This window comes from Schistocerca americana, chromosome 2 (genome assembly GCF_021461395.2).
Source record: "Schistocerca americana isolate TAMUIC-IGC-003095 chromosome 2, iqSchAmer2.1, whole genome shotgun sequence".
In the NCBI taxonomy this organism is placed as follows: Eukaryota; Metazoa; Arthropoda; class Insecta; order Orthoptera; family Acrididae; genus Schistocerca; species Schistocerca americana.
The window spans coordinates 798,973,256-798,994,047 of NC_060120.1; the positions used below are offsets into that span (position 1 = coordinate 798,973,256).

The 20,792-nt window shown below is 36.9% G+C and overlaps 1 protein-coding gene across 1 annotated transcript in view; it reads right to left on the reverse strand.

Moving 5' to 3' along the window:
• Positions 1-20,792, reverse strand: part of LOC124594445 (dynein regulatory complex protein 1) — a 326,671-nt gene that overhangs the window by 258,943 nt on the left and 46,936 nt on the right. The window contains exons 2-3 of the mRNA XM_047132821.1: positions 3,871-3,988; positions 3,512-3,716 (exon numbers count right to left, since the gene is read on the reverse strand). Coding sequence (XP_046988777.1) covers positions 3,512-3,716; positions 3,871-3,988 — 323 coding nt within the window. The remainder of the gene's footprint in view (positions 1-3,511; positions 3,717-3,870; positions 3,989-20,792) is intronic.

Genomic DNA, 20,792 nt, shown 5'->3' on the forward strand with positions numbered 1-20,792 from the left:
AAACCCAAAGAAATTCTGGTCACATGAAGGCTGTTAATGGCACCAAAGTTAGTGGCTGGTACCTAGCAAATGAGAGAGGAATGTAACTGAGGGTAGCAAAGCAAAAGCTGAAATGCTTAACTCCTTTTATAAATGAATACACATGAGAATTGCACCAATTAAACCTGCACACCACTGAAAAGATAAATGAAATAAGTATTAGTGAAAGTGGTGTTAAGAAACTGTTGCAATCATTAAAATTGAACAAATTTGCAGGGCCCAATGGAATCCGTATCAGATTCTATACTGAATTTGTGACTGAGTTATAATAGATCCCTTGACCAAAAAACTGTGCTCAGTCCTTTTAAAAGGCACAGCTCACACCCCTCTACAAGAAGGGTAGTGGAAGTGAGCCACAAAATTACCATCCAAAATCCTCGATATCGACCTGTTATAGAATCTTAGAACATATTCTGAACTAAACATAATGAGGTATCTTGAACGGAATAACCTCCTCAATGCCAACCAGCATGGATTCCAAAAACACTGATCATGTAAAACCCAACTCGCACTTTTCTCACAACATACTGAAAGCTTTGAATCAAGACAATCGGGTATCACTGCAGTATTTCTTGATTTCCTGAATGCATCTGACTCCATATCACACTTACACTTATTGTCACAAGTACGATCATGTGGGGTATCAATTGAAATTTGTGACTGGATTGAGGACTTTTTGATAGGGAGGACACAGCATGTTATCTTGAATGAAGAACAATCGCAGATGTGGATGTAACTTCAGGTGTGCCCAATGGAAGTGTGTTGGGACCCTTGATGTCCATGTTATATATTAATGACCTAGCATACAATATTAATACTAGCATCAGGGTTCTTGCAGGTGATGCACTTATTTCTGATCTAGCACTGTCTGATAGAAGCTGCATAAATATTCTTGATAAGATTTCAAAGTGGTGCAAAGACTGGTAATTTGCTTTACATGTTCATAAATGTAAAATTGCACACTTCACAAAACAAAAAATATGTAGTATCCTATGACTGTAATATCAATGAGCCACTACTGGAATCGGCTAACTCATGGAAATATCGGGGTGTAACACTCTTGAGGCATATGGAATGGAATGATCACATAGGCGTAGTTCTGGGTAAAGAAGGTGGTAGACTTCCATTTATTGGCTAACATGGGATGTTGAACATATACAGAGAAGGGCAGCACAAATAGTCACAGGTTTGTCTGATCCATGGCAGAGTGTCACAGAGATACTGAAGGAACTGAACTTGAAGACATTTGAAGAGAGACGTAAACCATCTCAGGAAAGCCTGTTAACAAAGTTTCAAGAAGTGGCTTTAAATGATGATTCTAGGAATATATTACAACTCCCTACAGATCGCTCACATACGGATTGTGAAAATAAGATCAGAATAATTATTCAAACACAGAGGCATTCTTTCCATGCTCCATACATGAACGGAATGGGAAGAAACCCCAATCACTGGTACAATGGGATGCACCCTCTGCCATGCGCCTTATGTCAGTTTGTCAAGTATAGATGTAGATACAGATGTAGATAATGTGTGACTAACTGACTGACTGTATGAATGAATGAATGAATGAATGAAAAAAGGTCTTAATAACATAGAGCTATTCAAAAATAATCTGAAATTATTGCTCATAGGCTGTGTGTGCTAAAGAAGTAATTGAAGCTTTAATTACTTAAGTTAATGATGATGGAAGCAGAGAGGATACTTAATGCAGACTTGTAACAACAAGAACAGATATTTTGATAAAGGAAAGCATGTTACAAAATATAAGATTAAGCAAGTTATTTCTGAAAATATTTGTCTAGACTATAACCTTACATGGAAGTGAAACTTGGATAATATACAATACAAAGAGGCTGTACACACTACAAACAAAGACACTGTAGAAGCTTTTGAAGTATGTTGTTATGATAAAATACTGAAGATTAGATCAGATAAGTAATGAAGAAGTAATGAATAAAATCTGAGAGAAAAGCACTTTATCGCAAAAAAGAAGGGACAGATTGATCATACCCAAAGGCCTCAAGGAATTGTTAATTTTGTGATGGAAGGAAAGTGGAGAGGGGCCAGGGCTTGAAAACAGTAACAAGGCTCAAATGTATGTAGGTTGCATTACGCATATTGTGATGAGATTTGAACAGAGGAGATTAGCGTGGAGAGATGCATAGCATCAGTTGTCAGACTGAACACTAAAACACAAATAAGTTAACTCTTACTGTTGATTACAATGAACAAAAGCAATTTGTCAACAGTATAAGTCAACACTAACATTTAATTTAATGTGATAACCATAAACTAAGTTTGCACCAATGCATGCAGACTGTACTGGCTCTATGCATTATATAAGCAGCAGCTTCTAATGCTAGGAATTTTATTCCAAAGGAGGCTTATTTGGCTACATATAGTAATCAGCAGTAACATAAAATAAAGTAGCCAAAGCTTTCCCAAACTATCAGTTCCCCATAATATCTTTGTGTAAATTAGCAACATGTAGTCATGTATAAAAGTGAATTATACTGAATAGTCTTTCGTGTCATTGTTTGTTTGTTGGATTGACGTTTTTTCTAACTAATTCCATGTCCCTGAAAGTTGTCACTCTTGATGTATCAAGCATATGTGTGGGTGCATATCATGTGTACATGTGTGCGTGGCTGTGGGTGTGCACATGAATGGGATAAATATACACTGAGAAGATTATATTTAGCAGTTCTTTCCATTTTCATACAAGGAATAATATAAACAGAGTGTAAATTATTAATGAAATCAAGTAAGCATCTTCCTCATTAGACAGGCCACTTATGATGTAATTCAAGTTTCATAGTCATAAGTTAATTCTTAACGTTAATTACTATGAAGAGAAGAAATTTACCACCTGTCAACAAATCATCTGATGTGTTGATTATACACTAATTTCCCACAAAGGCACACATATGGTGGCAGAGCTATGGTTTATATCACAAGTAGCTTCTAATAATAGTGTTTCATAAAGGAACAGATGGTGGCTGTGCAAGAAGTGAATTTTGTTGTAGAGACATTGTATGTTGTAACATAAAAACTTCCTACATTTTTAAATTGCATTATATTAATCAGTAGCTCTTCCTTCCCTCAGAATCAGTTCAAACAAAATTTTAATGTAAATGGAAAACACATAATTAAAGTGAATCATGTTAAAAAAGCTTGTATGCTGGGTGTCCTACATTATTACACTCAAACATAATATTTGTTTAATTTTTTCACAACTAATTTCATTTCCTTGAAAGTTGTCCTTTTCAATGTGATAAGCATATGTGTAGATCCATACTTGCATTTGTTTGAAAATGTGAAGTACTATAAATAATGCATAAACTATTAAGGATAGTGATTAAGCCCCTTACTTGGATGATTTTATTGTTTATTTGCAGAATTTTAAAGGGATAACTCTGTTTACAAGCATTTTTATTTCAATCTGCCAGACTATGCAATAAATAATAACCTTTCTGTTCTTCCATGGCATGGTGAATATCAAGTGGATCCTTTGACACCAGTATAGAGGACCATTTTTGGTCAATTTCTTCAAATTTCTTCAGACTTTTTTCAGCTTCTTCCTCTACAACCTTTGTCCTTTTTTCTCTTGCAATAGCAAGTTCTTCACGATGCTTAACTTCCCGAGAATCACTAGCTACTCGAACATTTGTTACCTGTGATAACACCCCTTTTTAGAACAGGCACTACTACAAAATATAACAGAAGAGATGGGAATTCTTTGTTTGTTTATTGCAAATTAGTGTGTAGTATAATGTTCAAATTACAAAAATCTTCAAGACTCTAAATCAAAATATACCTAATACACACCAGTTCACGTCCTTCCAACAACAGTTTTTCAAGTTGATCTGCACTGTTTTCCACTTGCTCATCAAGCAGTGACTTTCCTTTCTCTTCCTGCACCTCTTCTTCATCAACAATATGTTGCCTGAAACACATAGACTGTTTCAGTAATTATATATCTCTTCTTAGTTTTATTAACGTATTATCTGTGTTGGTGTGGGTTGGGGGGGGGGGGGGGGGGGGGGGGGGGGGAAGTTTGACATGTGCACCTACAGATACAACGCAAAATAATTTTTTACTGTATGACACAGGTCAAGTAAATAATACTTATTTGGTGGTAGGTAGCAGCAAAATAGAAGACAAGTGACATTAAAATCTAGTTTTCAGATTTTAATACATTTGTATAATGAATACATCAGTGATAACTTTATCTGTAAGGGATGAGTGTAGTGTTCCACAATGAAGATAGCCAAACACAGAAAAAATTCAAATTCTACTTACCAGTTACCAGCAGTAACAAATACAAACCAAAAATCACACTGTAAGGTCCAACTCGTAGATACGCTGATCATGCAAGCATTTTTAAATTTTCCAGTTAAATTAACTGTGTTTGACGTAATATAGATTAATAGTCAAGGGAGAATTTAAAACCTAAATTTTACTAGTTTGAGTCACAAGAATAAGGAAAACTTCTATTTAATGATGTATTAAAAACATTTTTGTAAAATAAGAGCGCATTATTGAACACTCAAATATTTTACCTAATGTTAATAAATAATGTTCTTAATTTGTATAATTCGAAGGAAACTCCTGTCACTCACACTGTTTTGCCTCATATCTATGACGATTTGTAACTATGGATCCCTACCAGTAAACCCAATTTTTTAAACAATCGATCTCCCATCTATAAAAAGAGCTTCAGACTTCTGATTACTTCACAATGAGTTTAATGTGTAAAATATTTGATGTTTCATCTATATCTACATCTACATGGATACTCTGCAAATCACATTTAAGTGCCTCGCAGAGGGTTCATCAAACCACATTCACAATTCTCTATTATTCCAATCTTGTACAGTGAGCGGAAAGAACAAACACCTATATCTTTCTGTACGAGCTCTGATTTCCCTTATTTTATCGTGGTGATCAATTCTCCCCATGTATGTCAGTGTCAACAAAATATTTTCACATTTGGAGGAGGAAGTTGATGACTGGAATTACATGAGAAGATTCCGTCACAACAAAAAATGCCTTTCTTTTAATGATATCCAGCCCAAACCCTGTATCATTTCAATGACACTCTCTCCCATATTTTGCAATAATACAAAACATGCTGCCCTTCTTTGAACTTTTTCAGTGTATTCCATCAGTCCTATCTGGTAAGGATCCCACACCATGCAGGAATAATCTAAAAGAGGACGGACAAGCATAGTGTAGGCAGTCTCCTTAGTAGATCTATTACATTTTCTAAGTGTCCTGCCAATAAAACACAGTTTTTGGTTAGCCTTCCCCACAACATTTTCTATGCATTCCTTCCAATTTCAGTTGTTCGTATTTGTAATTCCTAGGTATTTAGTTGAATTTGTGGCCTTTAGATTTGACTGATTTATCGCGTAACCAACGTTTAACGAATTCCTTTTAGCACTCATCTCGATGACCTCACACTTTTCATTATTTAGGGTCAACTGTCAATTTTCACACCAGTCAGATATCTTTTCTAAATTGTTTTGCAATTTGCTTTGATCTTTTGATGTCTTTATTAGAAAATAAATGACAGCATCATCTGCAAAAAACCTTAGATGGCTGCTCAGAACATCTCCCAAATTGTTTATATAGATAAGGAACAGCAATGGGCCTTTAACAATACCTTGGGGAATGCCAGAAATCACTTCTGTTTTACTCGATGACTTTCTGTAAATTACTACGAACTGTGACCTCTCTGACAGGAAATCAGAAATCCAGTCACATAACTGAGATGATATTCCATAAGCAAGAAATTTCACTACAAGCCGCTTGTGTCATACAGTGTTAAAAGCCTTCCAGAAATCCCAAAACATGGAATCCACCTGAAATCCCTTGTCAATAGCACTCAACACTTCATGTGAATAAAAAGCTAGTTGTGTTTCACAGGAACGATGTTTTCTAAACCCACGTTGACTGTGTGTCAATAGACAGTTTTCTTCAAGGTAAAAGCATGTCTAAATAAGGTTTCAAATTATGTTTACAGTTTGTTGGAAACCACTAAGTGCTCTCACTATCAAACACTGGATGAGTAGAGTCTATATAATTTTCTATGTTTTGAACAAAAACTAGTTTTTCATGCATCTCAATGTCTATGACATAATATCTCTTGAATTATGTGTCATACAGTGATATAATTTAGTAGGTACATTCAGTGGTATATGTGGATACCATCTGCAAATGTGTAGAAAACAGAGTTAAAGTTAGTAGTAATCATTGTAAATCTTGGGAAGACGCAAATCAGTAAGCCGACATATTCTGTCTATTTTCATTTAATTATGTCATATGGAATAATGTTCTGGGACAACTCAACTTTAAGAAAGCATTCGTGGCTCAAAAATGTGCCATAAGAATAATGTGGGGCCCTCACCCATGATCATCCTGCAGACCTCTGTTTAAGCTTCATGGTATATTTATTCGGTCATGAATTTCCAAGAAGAAAAATGAAGTACATTACTCCACATTAGGGTTGTCTTTAGCAAAAAAGAGGTGCACAATGATATAAAACGTCTGACAAACAACAAAGTAAAATTCGAAAACAAACTGAAAAAGTCTTTCCTTGACAACTCCTTCTATCCTGTAGCAGAATTTCTGGGAATGTGAAAGACTCGTTCCACAACATTACAATGAATCGTACAAATGATCGATGGAGCATGTATGTAAAAGATTTGTTCAACATTTTTACAATTATTCATATAAGTGATCAATGGAACAAGACCTCTTAGTACCATGTTATCCTTGTGGAGGCGTTCTATCTATATGCTCTCCCTCTGCATTGTGACTAAATAACAAATAGTACTACTGCCTGTATTACCATTAAAAGCTAGTATCTCTTAAATAAACATCATGTCTTTCCAGAGGCTGGTGGGCCTTAGCACCTGCAGACAGTGGCCATTTGTGTGTGTGTGTGTGTGTGTGTGTGTGTGTGTGTGTGAGAGAGAGAGAGAGAGAGAGAGAGAGAGAGAGAGAGAGAGAGAGAGAGAGAGAGAGAGAGAGAGAGAGATAGTTCTGCTTCTGATGAAGGACTCTGTCCAAAAGCTGAAAGTATTTCTGGCATAATCTGTGTCACTTCAGGCAGGGGTTTACCTTCATAGTCTCGGGTGTTATTGAATTTAACAAATGTTAAAATTCAGGAGTAAGTAAGAAATATGTATCTTTTTGTTTTCTCCAAAAAAAATTCCTGCCCCAAAATACAGGGCACCAAAGATGACAATGCGAACACCATTTTGAAGATGCGAATTTCGGAATTTTTTTTAAAATGCTGTATCTTTGTAACAGTTCTAGATATTTCGTTAGAGCTTTTTTTATTTGAGAGATAATTGCTTTATGCTTACAATGATATCCTCCATTTGGACATATCTGTCTAAGTTCTTTTACTGTCGCCCTTTGAATTTTTGAAACCTGTAGAAAAAAATTTTTTTTCAAAAATGCCAATCCAGAAAAGTTAGATTTTTTTCTGTTGATTAATACCATGTAGTACTATATTCTCTGTAAAGGAGAGCTTCCACACTTAAGTTGGGCAGGTTTTATTTAAAAAAAAAAAACATTTTTTTTAACTTTCCAGGGTAATGTTAAGACCTCACTGAAGTAACAATGTTTATTTCTATTGTCTTTGTTGCATTTATTTCTTATCACTTTCTTTGTTGCAATTATTTCTTTTCACTTTCACTGTTGCAGATATTTCTTAAACTTTGTTGTAGTTTCTTGTCCGTTTCTTTGTCGTGGTTGTTCATTAGGTTTCTGTATTGTTGTTATTCAGTGCTAATTTGTTTACTGAAGAGGCTTCTAAGACATCTGAGACCATCCAGTGAGTTCTGTGTCTTTGTGAGGAATTTGCCAGTTGACACAGTTGCACTGTGTTTTGTGAAAAGGACTGTTTGACATGTCTTCTGACTGGGGCCACAGGAGAGGGAAACGTGCTGACTATTGGCATATCCATAAAAGAGTGATATATAAGACAAACAAAAAAACAGACTGGGAATAAATGTTCGCATTTGAAGACGTTGTTACAAAGTGAAGATGTTTCCAGTGATGACTTTTTGTGTTGTAAATGTTATTCCATTATTGAATGATTAACAACATGGCGCCGAGTGTAGATTGGCAGAATACGAGGTCCCAATAAAACTACAAAAAGAACGAGGAGAAGTGTACAATGTATCGATGTATATCGCGAGTATTTGTGTTTTTTGGGCTACATCATCAGAAAAGTAACGGAAAACTGAAGCCAGAAGAAAGTATGAAGACAACTTCACAGATGGGCCGTTCACATCGTCATACTACGAATCAAGTGAAATAATCCGTTCGGAGCCCTGCATCTGCGAGAAACGTGCTGCAAAAGGTGTAATGTGCACGGTATGTAAAACTGTGTTCCATTATAAATGTGTACATACAGATCCAAAACGTAAGATATGGTTCTGCTCGAAATATCTCACAGATGATTTAGTTCACAAACTTATGGAAAAGACTGTTGAAACAAAATTATGTCAGTGTTATTGGAGGAGATAAAAGGGTTTAAAACACGACTGTAACAAAGTCACGCAACAGAACGCAAGTAAATCGTATGATAAATTTCAATCAGATGCCAGATCTAGTATCAACTCTATAAAAAAAAAAAATAAAACAACTTATAGCGTGTGTAAAAACTATGAGAGGGGCGGCAAAAATGGCGTCATATGCATTGCATGCGAAAGAGAGCTCAATTTACGGTACAAAAAACTCAGTCCGTCGCAAAAAACAGACGAAAACAAAATATCGGAATGGAAATGTAATACCGGTAACAGTATATAGTTACCAAATTCACCAAATCCCTTTAAAAAAACGATATGACGTCCAAAGTGCAGTACGTGACGACTCTGCATCAGAAAATGCTACTGCAAACATTCAGGTACCTAAACCAGCCATTTCTGCACCCTTGAAGACTCACAAACTACGACGACATGTACCTATGTCGCAGCAAAAAAATTCGTGATCGCTTGATGAAACTTCATATTCTAGCCGATAGCCATGGACGCGGAATCGCCTCACGTGTTAATGAGACAGCAGTTGTGAAAGCTATGAGCTTTGTTAAGCCGGGAGCGCCCCTCTCAGAAACAATGAATGCCATCAGGTATAAAGAAATAATGGAGTTATCTTCAGGCGACTTTATAGCTCTGCTTGGCGGCTCAAACGATATATACAGAAACGAAACATCCACAGCTTGCTCAGAATTAAGGAAATAACTAGTTCATATGTCGCACCCAAACGTTCTCTTTGTGATCATTGCCTGCCGCTACAATTTGCCACATTGGTCTTGTGTAAACAAGGAGATCAGAGCTGCCAACGATCTTCTTTCTGATATATGCAAGCAATTCAAAAACGTTGATGTTGTTGATATTAGCGACATTGGGCACAGGTTTCACACAGCACACATGGCCTTCACTTCATCAGTCTAGGGCAGGAAATTGTGACCCAGAAATTAATGGAAAAAACAAGAGGCACCTGCATATATCTGCAACACAAACAGCAATATCAGTAAAATCGCCAAAGCCAGTTGCAGCAAGTACAACACAAATGACAGCAGCAGCAGTACCACCACCAATAACAACATCAACAAAAGCAATGACAACAACAACAACTATGGAAGAAACAGCAATAACAACTAAAACTCCATCAAAAGCAGAAGAAATGTCAGTAGCTGAAAAAAAACCAACATCAGTTACAGCAGCAGCCCCACCTCAGCAGAAACAGTGTCAGTAAAAAAAGCAAACACAGTCACTGTACGAGAAACCATGTCACCGACAGCATCAACAGCAGCAGTCATAGACCTTCCAACAACAGTGGCAGCTGATTAACCTTGCCTGAGGAGGAGCCAAAGGCTAGGTACAGCTGCTTCACTTAGCAATGTTTTTATGGCACCAAACGAAGAAAAGGAAGAGATTGTGACAAATCGGTCTGAAAAATTGCAGCACATAGCAGCACTTCACCAGCTATTGACAAAATACAAATACTTGCAAAACTTTCAAGATAATGAGTCAAAACATTCAGTGTCTCAAGAATACAGTGTTAGAATTATAAGTCACTATAAACAACTTTGTAGATATCTCTTTTATTTGTCTATCAGAACATTGATGCAGGGTCAGTGAATTAAGTCTACTAAATATAAGCAATTTTGAATTAGCATTTCATTATTGACGCAGTATTTGTAAAAATGGTGGAGTATGCATGTATACTAGGGCTAGGCTGCAGTATAAAGTTAGATCTGAAACATACCATCTGAATATGCAGAAACATTTTGAATCATGTGCCATAGAGCTAAAATCTGAGGAGAAGCGTAAAACACTAATTGTCATATCAATATACAGGTCACCACCAGGTGACAAAAACATATTTTTTTAAAAATTTGGAAGCAGTACTAAACATTTTGTATAACAATGAAGTGAACTTTTTCCTATGTGGAGATTTTAACATCAACCTTTTGACTGATAATGAAGAAAAAGTACAGCTTTTGAGTATCCTAAACAGCTTTTGCATGAAACCTCTCTTCACAGACCCACCTAGAATAACAGAGGCATCTTTGTCCCTATTAGATAATATCTTTACAAATATCGAAAATGACGCTACTGACGCACAAAACGTAAACTTAGGTCTTTCAGACCACAACACACTAGTAACATGCTTCTGTACCTGAAGTGGTTAAATACAAGTGGGAATATAAAAGGCACTTCTATCCAGAGAAGGTTAATATTTTTATTCAATCGTTAGCAAAAGAAAGCTGGGAAGATGTATACTTAAATGAATCCATCAATGCATTTTATAATACTTTCATGTCCATATTTGAGATGTGTTTTCCACAAAAACTGAGAAGAATTAACGTCATGTCAAGGAACAGCAGCCAGTGGATAACATCTGCTATCAGAGTTGCCAGTCAAAAGCTAAAACTTCTCAATCAACTGAGAAAAGACAACCAAGATGAACACTTTACAGAATATGTTAAGACTTATAAGAAAGTAATTAAAACAGCCAAGACAATGCACAATGACAAAGTAATCATAGGGACAGCAAACAAGTCGAAAGCAAATTGGAATATAGTAAAAAAGGAAACAAACAAAAGTGTTAAAAAGCAAGATGACATTGTATTAAAAAACGATCGTTGTGTGTCACTCAGAAATGGTACTCTAGCAAATTACATAAATGACTATTTCAAAAAACTCCAGTCAATCTGAGTAAAAATTTTGCTAGTAATAATAGTAGTACTGACTGGGTTCAAAGAGAGCAAAGTGGTAATTCAATATTGCAAAGTCCCACAACTAAATTAGAAGTGCTTAAGATAATAAAAACAATTAAGAATAAAATGTCATCTGGAATTTACAAGGTACCAGGTTCAGTCATAATTAAATGTGCTACTGTCATAGCAGAACCACTCTCACATATCATAGACATATCATTAACAGAAGGGATGTTCCCACAAAGATTAAAAATTTCAAAAGAAAACCATTGTATAAAAAGGGTAATATAAATGAAGTGGGAAACAATAGACCAGTTGCTTTGTTATCTGTATTTTCAAAAATAATAGAGACTGCCATGAAAAATATAATTACAAGATACCTCAAAAAATTTAATCTAGTTTCTGTAAACCAACATTATTTTTGCCAAGGAATGAGTACAGAAACAGCAATTACCCAATTCATCGAAAACATTGGAATAGGACTTGACAGAAATAACAGTACAGTAGGAATAAACTTGGACTTGTCAAAGGCATTCAATACTGTTGATAATGATATCTTGGTAGACAAACTAGTAGCTTTAGGTATACGAGGACTTGTATTAAAATGGTTTGAGTGATATCTCCACAATAGAAAACAGGTAGCAGAAATTACCTCAGTAAACAATAAAAACAAAGCATTGTGTACAGATCAGACATGCAGACTGTACCAATCGGAGTACCTCAGGGCAGCATTCTAGGACCTCTTATTTCTTATATACACTCCTGGAAATGGAAAAAAGAACACATTGACACCGGTGTGTCAGACCCACCATACTTGCTCCGGACACTGCGAGTGGGCTGTACAAGCAATGATCACAGGCACGGCACAGCGGACACACCAGGAACCGCTGTATTGGCCGTCGAATGGCGCTAGCTGCGCAGCATTTGTGCACCGCCGCCTTCAGTGTCAGCCAGTTTGCCGTGGCATACGGAGCTCCATCGCAGTCTTTAACACTGGTAGCATGCCGCGACAGTGTGGACGTGAACCGTATGTGCAGTTGACGGACTTTGAGCGAGGGCGTATAGTGGGCATGCGGGAGGCTGGGTGGACGTACCGCCGAATTGCTCAACACGTGGGGCGTGAGGTCTCCACAGTACATCGATGTTGTCGCCAGTGGTCGGCGGAAGGTGCACGTGCCCGTCGACCTGGGACCGGACTGCAGCGACACACGGATGCACGCCAAGACCGTAGGATCCTACGCAGTGCCGTAGGGGACCGCACCGCCACTTCCCAGCAAATTAGGGACACTGTTGCTCCTGGGGTATCGGCGAGGACCATTCGCAACCGTCTCCATAAAGCTGGGCTACGGTCCCGCACACCGTTAGGCCGTCTTCCGCTCACACCCCAACATCGTGCAGCCCGCCTCCAGTGGTGTCGCGACAGGCGTGAATGGAGGGACGAATGGAGACGTGTCGTCTTCAGCGATGAGAGTCGCTTCTGCCTTGGTGCCAATGATGGTCGTATGCGCGTTTGGCGCCGTGCAGGTGAGCGCCACAATCAGGACTGCATACGACCGAGGCACACAGGGCCAACACCCGGCATCATGGTATGGGGAGCGATCTCCTGCACTGGCCGTACACTACTGGTGATCGTCGAGGGGACACTGAATAGTGCACGGTACATCCAAACCGTCATCGAACCCATCGTTCTACCATTCCTAGACCGGCAAGGGAACTTGCTGTTCCAACAGGACAATGCACGTCCGCATGTATCCTGTGCCACCCAACGTGCTCTAGAAGGTGTAAGTCAACTACCCTGGCCAGCAAGATCTCCGGATCTGTCCCCCATTGAACATGTTTGGGACTGGATGAAGCGTCGTCTCACGCGGTCTGCACGTCCAGCACGAACGCTGGTCCAACTGAGGCGCCAGGTGGAAATGGCATGGCAAGCCGTTCCACAGGACTTCATCCAGCATCTCTACGATCGTCTCCATGGGAGAATAGCAGCCTGCATTGCTGCGAAAGGTGGATATACACTGTACTAGTGCCGACATTGTGCATGCTCTGTTGCCTGTGTCTATGTGCTTGTGGTTCTGTCAGTGTGATCATGTGATGTATCTGACCCCAGGAATGTGTCAATAAAGTTTCCCCTTCCTGGGACAATGAATTCACGGTGTTCTTATTTCAATTTCCAGGAGTGTATATTAATGATATCAAGATCCCAATCATTGTTTGCTGATGACACAAATATTGTTGTAACAGACATAAATAGCTAATTACCAACATCTGCAACCAGAGTTTTGGAATACATACAAAACTGGTTTGAACTGAGCATGCTAACCTTAAATACTTCAAAAACTAATTACATACATTACAGGAAAACAAAGTCTCATCATTATAATGTGAACCTCAAAATTCAAAATAAACAAAGGTGTAGCTGCCACAAAATTCTTAGGTGTGCAAATTAATGAAAATTTAGACTGGAAAGCCCACATTCTCTACCTCACTAACAATTTCAGCTAGGCTTGCTTTGCATTATGCACAATTAGTGCTGTGTGTAGTAGAGAGTTAGCAGAACTGTCTACTTTGCCTACATCCATTCTGCTATCACCTATGACCTAACCTTCTGGGGTCATAATAAGGCAAACATGAAAACCATCTTCACCTTAAAAAAAAACCAACTGTAAGAATAATTTCAAACAGTAGAAGGCTAACACCTTCCAAACAGTTATTTCAACACCTAAATATTCTACCCTTACCATGCCTCTATATAAAAAAAGTGTTGTTAATATAAAAATGCACATTTAAATTATAAAACCAACTCAGATCTTCATTCCTACAGTAGAAGAATGTCCAATGACATCGATATATCAAGAATAAACAAGGATTTAACACAAAAACAAACCAACATTTAGGGTACTGTTTTGTACAACAAAGTTCCAACTCAGCTAAAATAAATAAAACCATTGTCTACATTCAAGGAAACAATATTTAAATTCTTAATGACCAACTGCTATTATAGTATAAATGAATATCTGCAGTAACGTTGTAGAAAGTAACTACATTCATTTACTATTTGTTATTAGTACCATAAATCAAATGCTTGCTACAGCATCAATGTTAATTTTTCTGAACAAAAGTGTTAAATCAATTATTTACTTGTAATGTATATTCTGTAAAAAATCCTTCTCGTACTTCTATATTATTACAGTAATCAAAGTTGTATTGCCCAAAAATACTGTGATAGGTACAATGAAACATTTCATTATGTAGGAAACTGTACACCCTGATCTTATTTTTGTTATAGCTATGTTCTTTGATGAAATTCATACAATGTACACTGTCACTGGATGAATTAACTACTACTTCTACTACTTTCACAGAATAATGACAATGATAGTATCTGAAAAGGCGAAGCCTCCCATGGTGCAGATGATGGGAATTTTGCATCAATAGAGGAAGAATTAAATACCCTGAGTCAGTCAACTACAGAGGTAAGTGTTAGTCCTGCTAAGAAACCATGGTCAGTAAAGTTGAGTCACAAGCTCTATGCACGAAAAAAGCCCAGAGAAATCAGTAAAGCTATTGACGAATACACTACAGCGAAACTAATTGTAATCTTCAAAGTACAAACTGCATCTTCAGGAGAAAATGAAACAAAGCGGTCTTGCAACACTTGCCAGAAATTTTTCACAAATATCAATTCAGCTGTTGAATATTGTGCATCCTACTGTGAAAAGTTGCAAGTTTTAACTATTGTTCCAGAGACATTTTCAAAGAAAACAATTTTGAACAAAATTCCATCAGTATCAAAGTACATGGTATGCACATCAAGGAATGTAATGCCTGTAAAAGGAGTCTTTGGAAGGCAAGATCCCTATTATTGTCATCCTGTACAAGCAGCTCAAGTTCAAATAGTGTAGTCATTTTATCTGGAGGATAAAAGGGACTTTTCTCGCCAGAGTGCCAACAAATTACACTATAACTGTAGCAGTTGAAGGTCAAAAAGTTGTGAAAGTGAAGAGGTACATGACTCACAGTATTAAAGAAACTTATGCAGTTTATAAGAGCAACTATACAACTTCACATATTGGAAGATCAAAATTTTATGCACTACAACCTAAGTGGGTAGTTCTACATTCAACTAGAGATGCCTGTTTATGTGTGTACTGTGCGAATTTTGAACTTTATGTGGTAGCTTTGAAGAACTTACTGGAGCACGTTACATATGGCATGTTGCTTGGGCATGTGAAGTGTTTAGTAGCCTGTGATGTAAAGCGAGAGACTTGTTTGTTTCCATAATGCAGTGTCTGCCCTGGAAAGGGAGGACTATCTTTACAGACACTTGACCTACTTCAAATGGTTCAAATGGCTCTGAGCACTATGAGACTTAACATCTGAAGTCATCATTCCCCTAAACCTAACTAACCTAAGGACATCACACAAATCCATGCCTGAGGCAGGATTCGAACCTGCGACCCAGCAGTCGCACGGTTCCAGACTCATGAGCCTAGAACTGCACAGCCACTGCAGCTGGCCACTTGGCCTGGAAGAAGTAGCAGATAACTCTGCAGAAATTACATATGCAACATGGGATGAAAATAAACTAATTAAGAAAACTGTTGCTTTTGACAGTTTCGTTGACGAACTCGGTAAATGCTCAGTGAAAGCTGTAACACACCATCATCTGAAGAAATTGCAAACACAACACATTGAAGAAGTGAAAGGAAGTGTACAGGCTGGAGAACTTTGTTTAGTGCTTCACTCTGATTTTGCTGAGAACTGGTCTGTAATTCTCTGACAAGAAGTACAAGGGTATCATTGTAGTAATGACCATGTTTCAATTTTTACAAGAGAGACATATTTTCAAAACAAGACCACAAGTGTTGCAGTTATAAGTTATGACACATGACATGACTCGGCACATGCTTTGCTAGCAATGCACAAAATTCCTCAACTGCAAACAGGGGCTGAGAAGGTCATCATTATTTCTGATGGTGCTCCCAGTCATTTTAAAAATCGTTACCATCTGTTCCAACTGAGTAAGTCGGTTGTGCCAACTGACTGGGTATACAGTGCCACTGGTCTTGGGAAGGGGCCTTGTGATGGTGTAGGGAGCCTTTTGAAGCACCATGCTACAAAACATAATCTTTCCAGAGCAAATACAGCTGCGATTCAGAATGCTGAGGATTTTACGAAAGTCGTGAAATCTTATACACCCACAGCCCCCATTCTTTTGTCCAAAGAGCAAATTGAAGAATTCTGTGAGCAGAAAAAAAAGAATGATCCAAACAAACTACTCCTGTGAAAGGAATTCAGAAGACACATTTTTGGACTCAAAGTGATGGGCGAACTCATACTGCATGCATTTTAAAGAGCAAGAATGAGGAAATTTCATTTGTTCGACCAACACCTCAGAAACAAAAGGATAACATTCAGATTCACAATCTGAGACAGGGGATGTTTGTGGCATGTTGAATGACTTTGGCTGGTGGGTTGCAGAAATTATAGACACCAATTATGAGTAAACGAAATTTTAGTGGACTTTATGCTACCACATGGACCAGATGATCGACATAGATTTCCGGCCGAAGGCCAGCAACAGCACCATCAGTCCTCACTTCATGTTCACAAAGTTTTGAAGATGGTGAGTGCTCCAGTTCCTATTGGTTCAACAGGAAGGCATCACTCTATATAAAAGGAAGATACTGAAACAGTGGAACACATTTTTAATTCATTGACTGGTTAATTTCAGTAGAAAACAGAGTGCACAGAACTTGTATAAATTGAAACCTCTAAGTCTTTGGACCTTTCACATTCATTTTGGAACCATTTGAAATACTTGAAAGATGAGTCTCTTACTCATCTTTCTGATTTTTATGAGTCTGTTATATGATAACGTTGTAATAAAACAGGTTTTATGTATGGCAAAAATTTCAATTATTTCTAAAACTTGTTTAACCTAAATATGGAAGCTCTCTTTTTCAGGGAATGTAGAACTATGTGGTACTAAAAAAAAAAATTTTTTTATCGATTGTCAGTTTTGAAAAAAAAAAATTTCTATAAATTATAAAGAAAAGTTCAGAACACTATAGTAAAAGAACTTTGACATATAAATCCAAATGAAGGATTTCTTTGTAATCATAAAGCAATTATCTTTCAAATAAAAAAACCAACAAAATATCTAGAACTGTTCCAGAGACATAGCATTTTAAATTTTTTTCCAAAATTCACATCTGCAAAATGGTTTTTTGAGAAAACAAAAAATATGTGTTCCTTACTTAGTCCTTCATTTTAACATATGCTAAATGCAATAACATCCGATACTATGAAGATAAGATTTTTTCGTAACCTGCCTGAATTGATTGGACTATGCCTTCTGGTGTTCTTCTCCTCTGTGACTCAATGCACAATGATATAATGTGGTGAATAGCAGTATATCCTTTCCATATTGTTGTTACTTCATCCTCATCTTTCAATTGTTTGATTTTTATTCAGAAGGACATCAAATGGAATTGTCTTTCCTGAGATGTTTTTGCTGAGTTACCAGGTGTACCGGTATGAAATGCGCGTTTTTTTTTAAAAATGAAACACTGATTTTGAATTGAAAAGTAAAAACATTTTATTCAATGTACTGACCATTGTTTTCTATACATTTAGACCACCTTTCTGGCAATTTGTGGACACCACGCCAATAGAAATGTTCGTCTTTTGAAGCAAACCAATCAGACATCGAATTTTCGACTTCTTCATAGAAATCGAAGTGTTCCTCAGGCAGTGCGCGTCCCATTGATGAAAACAAATGGTAGTCGGAAGGGGTCAAGTCTCGTGAATACGGGAGGTGGGGTAGCAACTCCCAGCCAAGTGTTTTGATTGTATCCTGAACCAGTTTTGCTTTGTGTGCAGGTGCATTGTCGTGTAAAAAAATTACTTTGCCATGTCTTATGGCGCATCCTGGTCTCTTTTCGATCAATGCATAGTTCAAAATGATCATTTGTTGTCTGTAGCGATTAGTATTCACAGTTTCACCGGGTTTCAGAAGCCCATGATACACCATACCTTACTGATCCCACCAATCACAGAGCATTGTCTTCTTGCCGAATCGATCTGGTTTTGCAGTAGATGTTGATGGTTGTCCCAGATTTACCCATGATTTTTCCCGTTTAGGATTCTTAAAATAAATCCATTTTTCATCGCCAGTAACAATTCGATGCAAAACACAAACACACTACAGTAAAAATACTGTATTATTTCAGTATAAATATACATTTTAGCTTTATTTACAAAAGAGCTTGCACTACCTGCAATTCTTGCACTGTCTTGTTTCAAATCTTTTGTATCTCATGTGATCTAAAAATTATGTAACTGGATAGGAGCAATGATCTAATAAGAAAGCCCTTAACGTTTTACAAATGAGTGTGACAATTGTGACAATCCCGACCTTGAAAGTTAACATTTATAAAAAGAGTTTGAATGATAGGATTTTTATCTTATTTGGAAAACTGTTATAAATTTGTAAACCACTGATAGGTTTGTATGCTGATCTCCTTACTGACTGGACATGAAATTTTCCTTTTGTCTTGTGTCGTGCTCACAGATATTGAAATTTTCATTTATGCTTTTAAGTTCCTTCTAACATACTTACAGTTTTCTAGTATGTACATACAGGGAAGTGGGAGGATTGACGACTTTTGAAAGAGGGGTTTGCAAGAATCTGTTTGTCAAACGCATTGAATTGCACTTACTGTTCCTTTCTGGATTAGGAAAATGAGTGAACTAGGTGGTGCATTACCCCAGAATATGCTTCTGTACAGTAGGATGCTTTGGAGTAGAGAAAAGTAGGCAATTTAAACAGTGCTAAAACGTGCTCTAACAGAGAGTAAACATTGACTATAACATGCTTTATTTAGTATTCCATTTATATAATTTATTTTGTTTATATGTATGTGCCATTTGAAATTATTTTAAAGCCATATGCCTAAAAACTTTGTTTCCAAAGAAGATTAAATTTTGTTGTAGTTTATTGCCTCGCTGGTGTTGCATGCATCACCCTTTAAACAGAAATTTAGGAATTTTTTTCAGAGTTTATCAGTAGTTTATTCCCTTCAAACCATATACTTAACTGTGCTGTAGTTTTATTGTCATGTGTCTGTAGCTGACTTGAGGTGATTCCTGTGATAAGCATGCGTGTGTCAATTAAAAAAATTTGGTTGTGGCTCAGTGTTTAGGGCTAATTCGTGTATTGGGGAGAAAGAGTGTTGGACCAAGGACTCTGCATCTGAGAAGCATATCATAGCATTTCCTTTATTTCGTGTTTTATTTGTATTTTCTGTTTTCTGCCATCAAGTATGATGTGAACCATGTTAGTACAATGCCTCTAATGCCATACACTTGGAGCTTGTCCAACCGTATGTTGTTGTCCAGTATGTCAAAGGCTTTACTTAAGTCTAAAAAATGCCAATAGTACTTTGTTTTTTGTCCATTGTTTGCAGGAAATAGTGTATAAAATCATAGATGGCGCTAGTTATTGATTTATTTTTCCTAAATCCACACTGAGTATCAATGAAAATTTTGTTTTCCTCCTAAAATTCATTAGCCAATTATACAGAACTTTTTCTATGGTTTTACTAATGACTGATAATAAGGCAATTGGTCTCTAGTTTTCTACTTTAGTTTCGTCTCCTTTCTTATGACTAGGAGCCACTTTAGCAATTTTTAAACAGTCTGGACATAAGCCTGTCAGAAAAGATGAGTTGACTATATCTGCAAGAGACAGTGACATGTTTTTCATAGATTGCTTTATGATGAAATCAGGAATATCATCAATTCCAGCTGACACTTTCTTAAGGGGATTTAGAACAGAAAAAAATTTCACATTTTCAGATTTTATCTCATTATAAAATTTGCAAATTTCAGAATAAAATTATATATAGATCACATATAAAATCATATGGGAAGTATTTTATTTTATTTTTTAAATATAATCTAAACCGGTTGAAAATAATAGAATTTTTACATGCATTGCTTCAATATCTAATAAAATCGGTAATTTTTATATAGAAGGCTGTGGATTACTGTGTTATAAAGGTTAAATCACGAGTCTGAATTAGTAGCACTGCCAAAAACAGTATTGTATCGTTTCATAGTATAAACACGCATTGGATGTCGAAGTGCAAACGTTTTTCCGAGGAAAAGTGCCAAATAGATTGGTAAATCTCTCAGAAAGTAAAGTATGACCCCAAAACAAAGTGCTTTTAAGAAACTTGGGTTTCATGGTAATAGATTTTCGAAGAAAGGGGAACACTGTGTTCAAAATGTGGCGTGCGAAGTTACAGACAATGAAATACAGGCTAACTCATTAGTATCTAGAGAAACACCCATTAGCGCTTCGAAGATTAAAATAAAACGTTGTGATACACAATTTTCTCAAAATGAAAGAGACATAAATGGTAGGTTAGGTTATATTCTGACAGATTTACACATCCTAACAAGGGTGTTAGGTGAATGTTTGTGTTTTAAAATATGT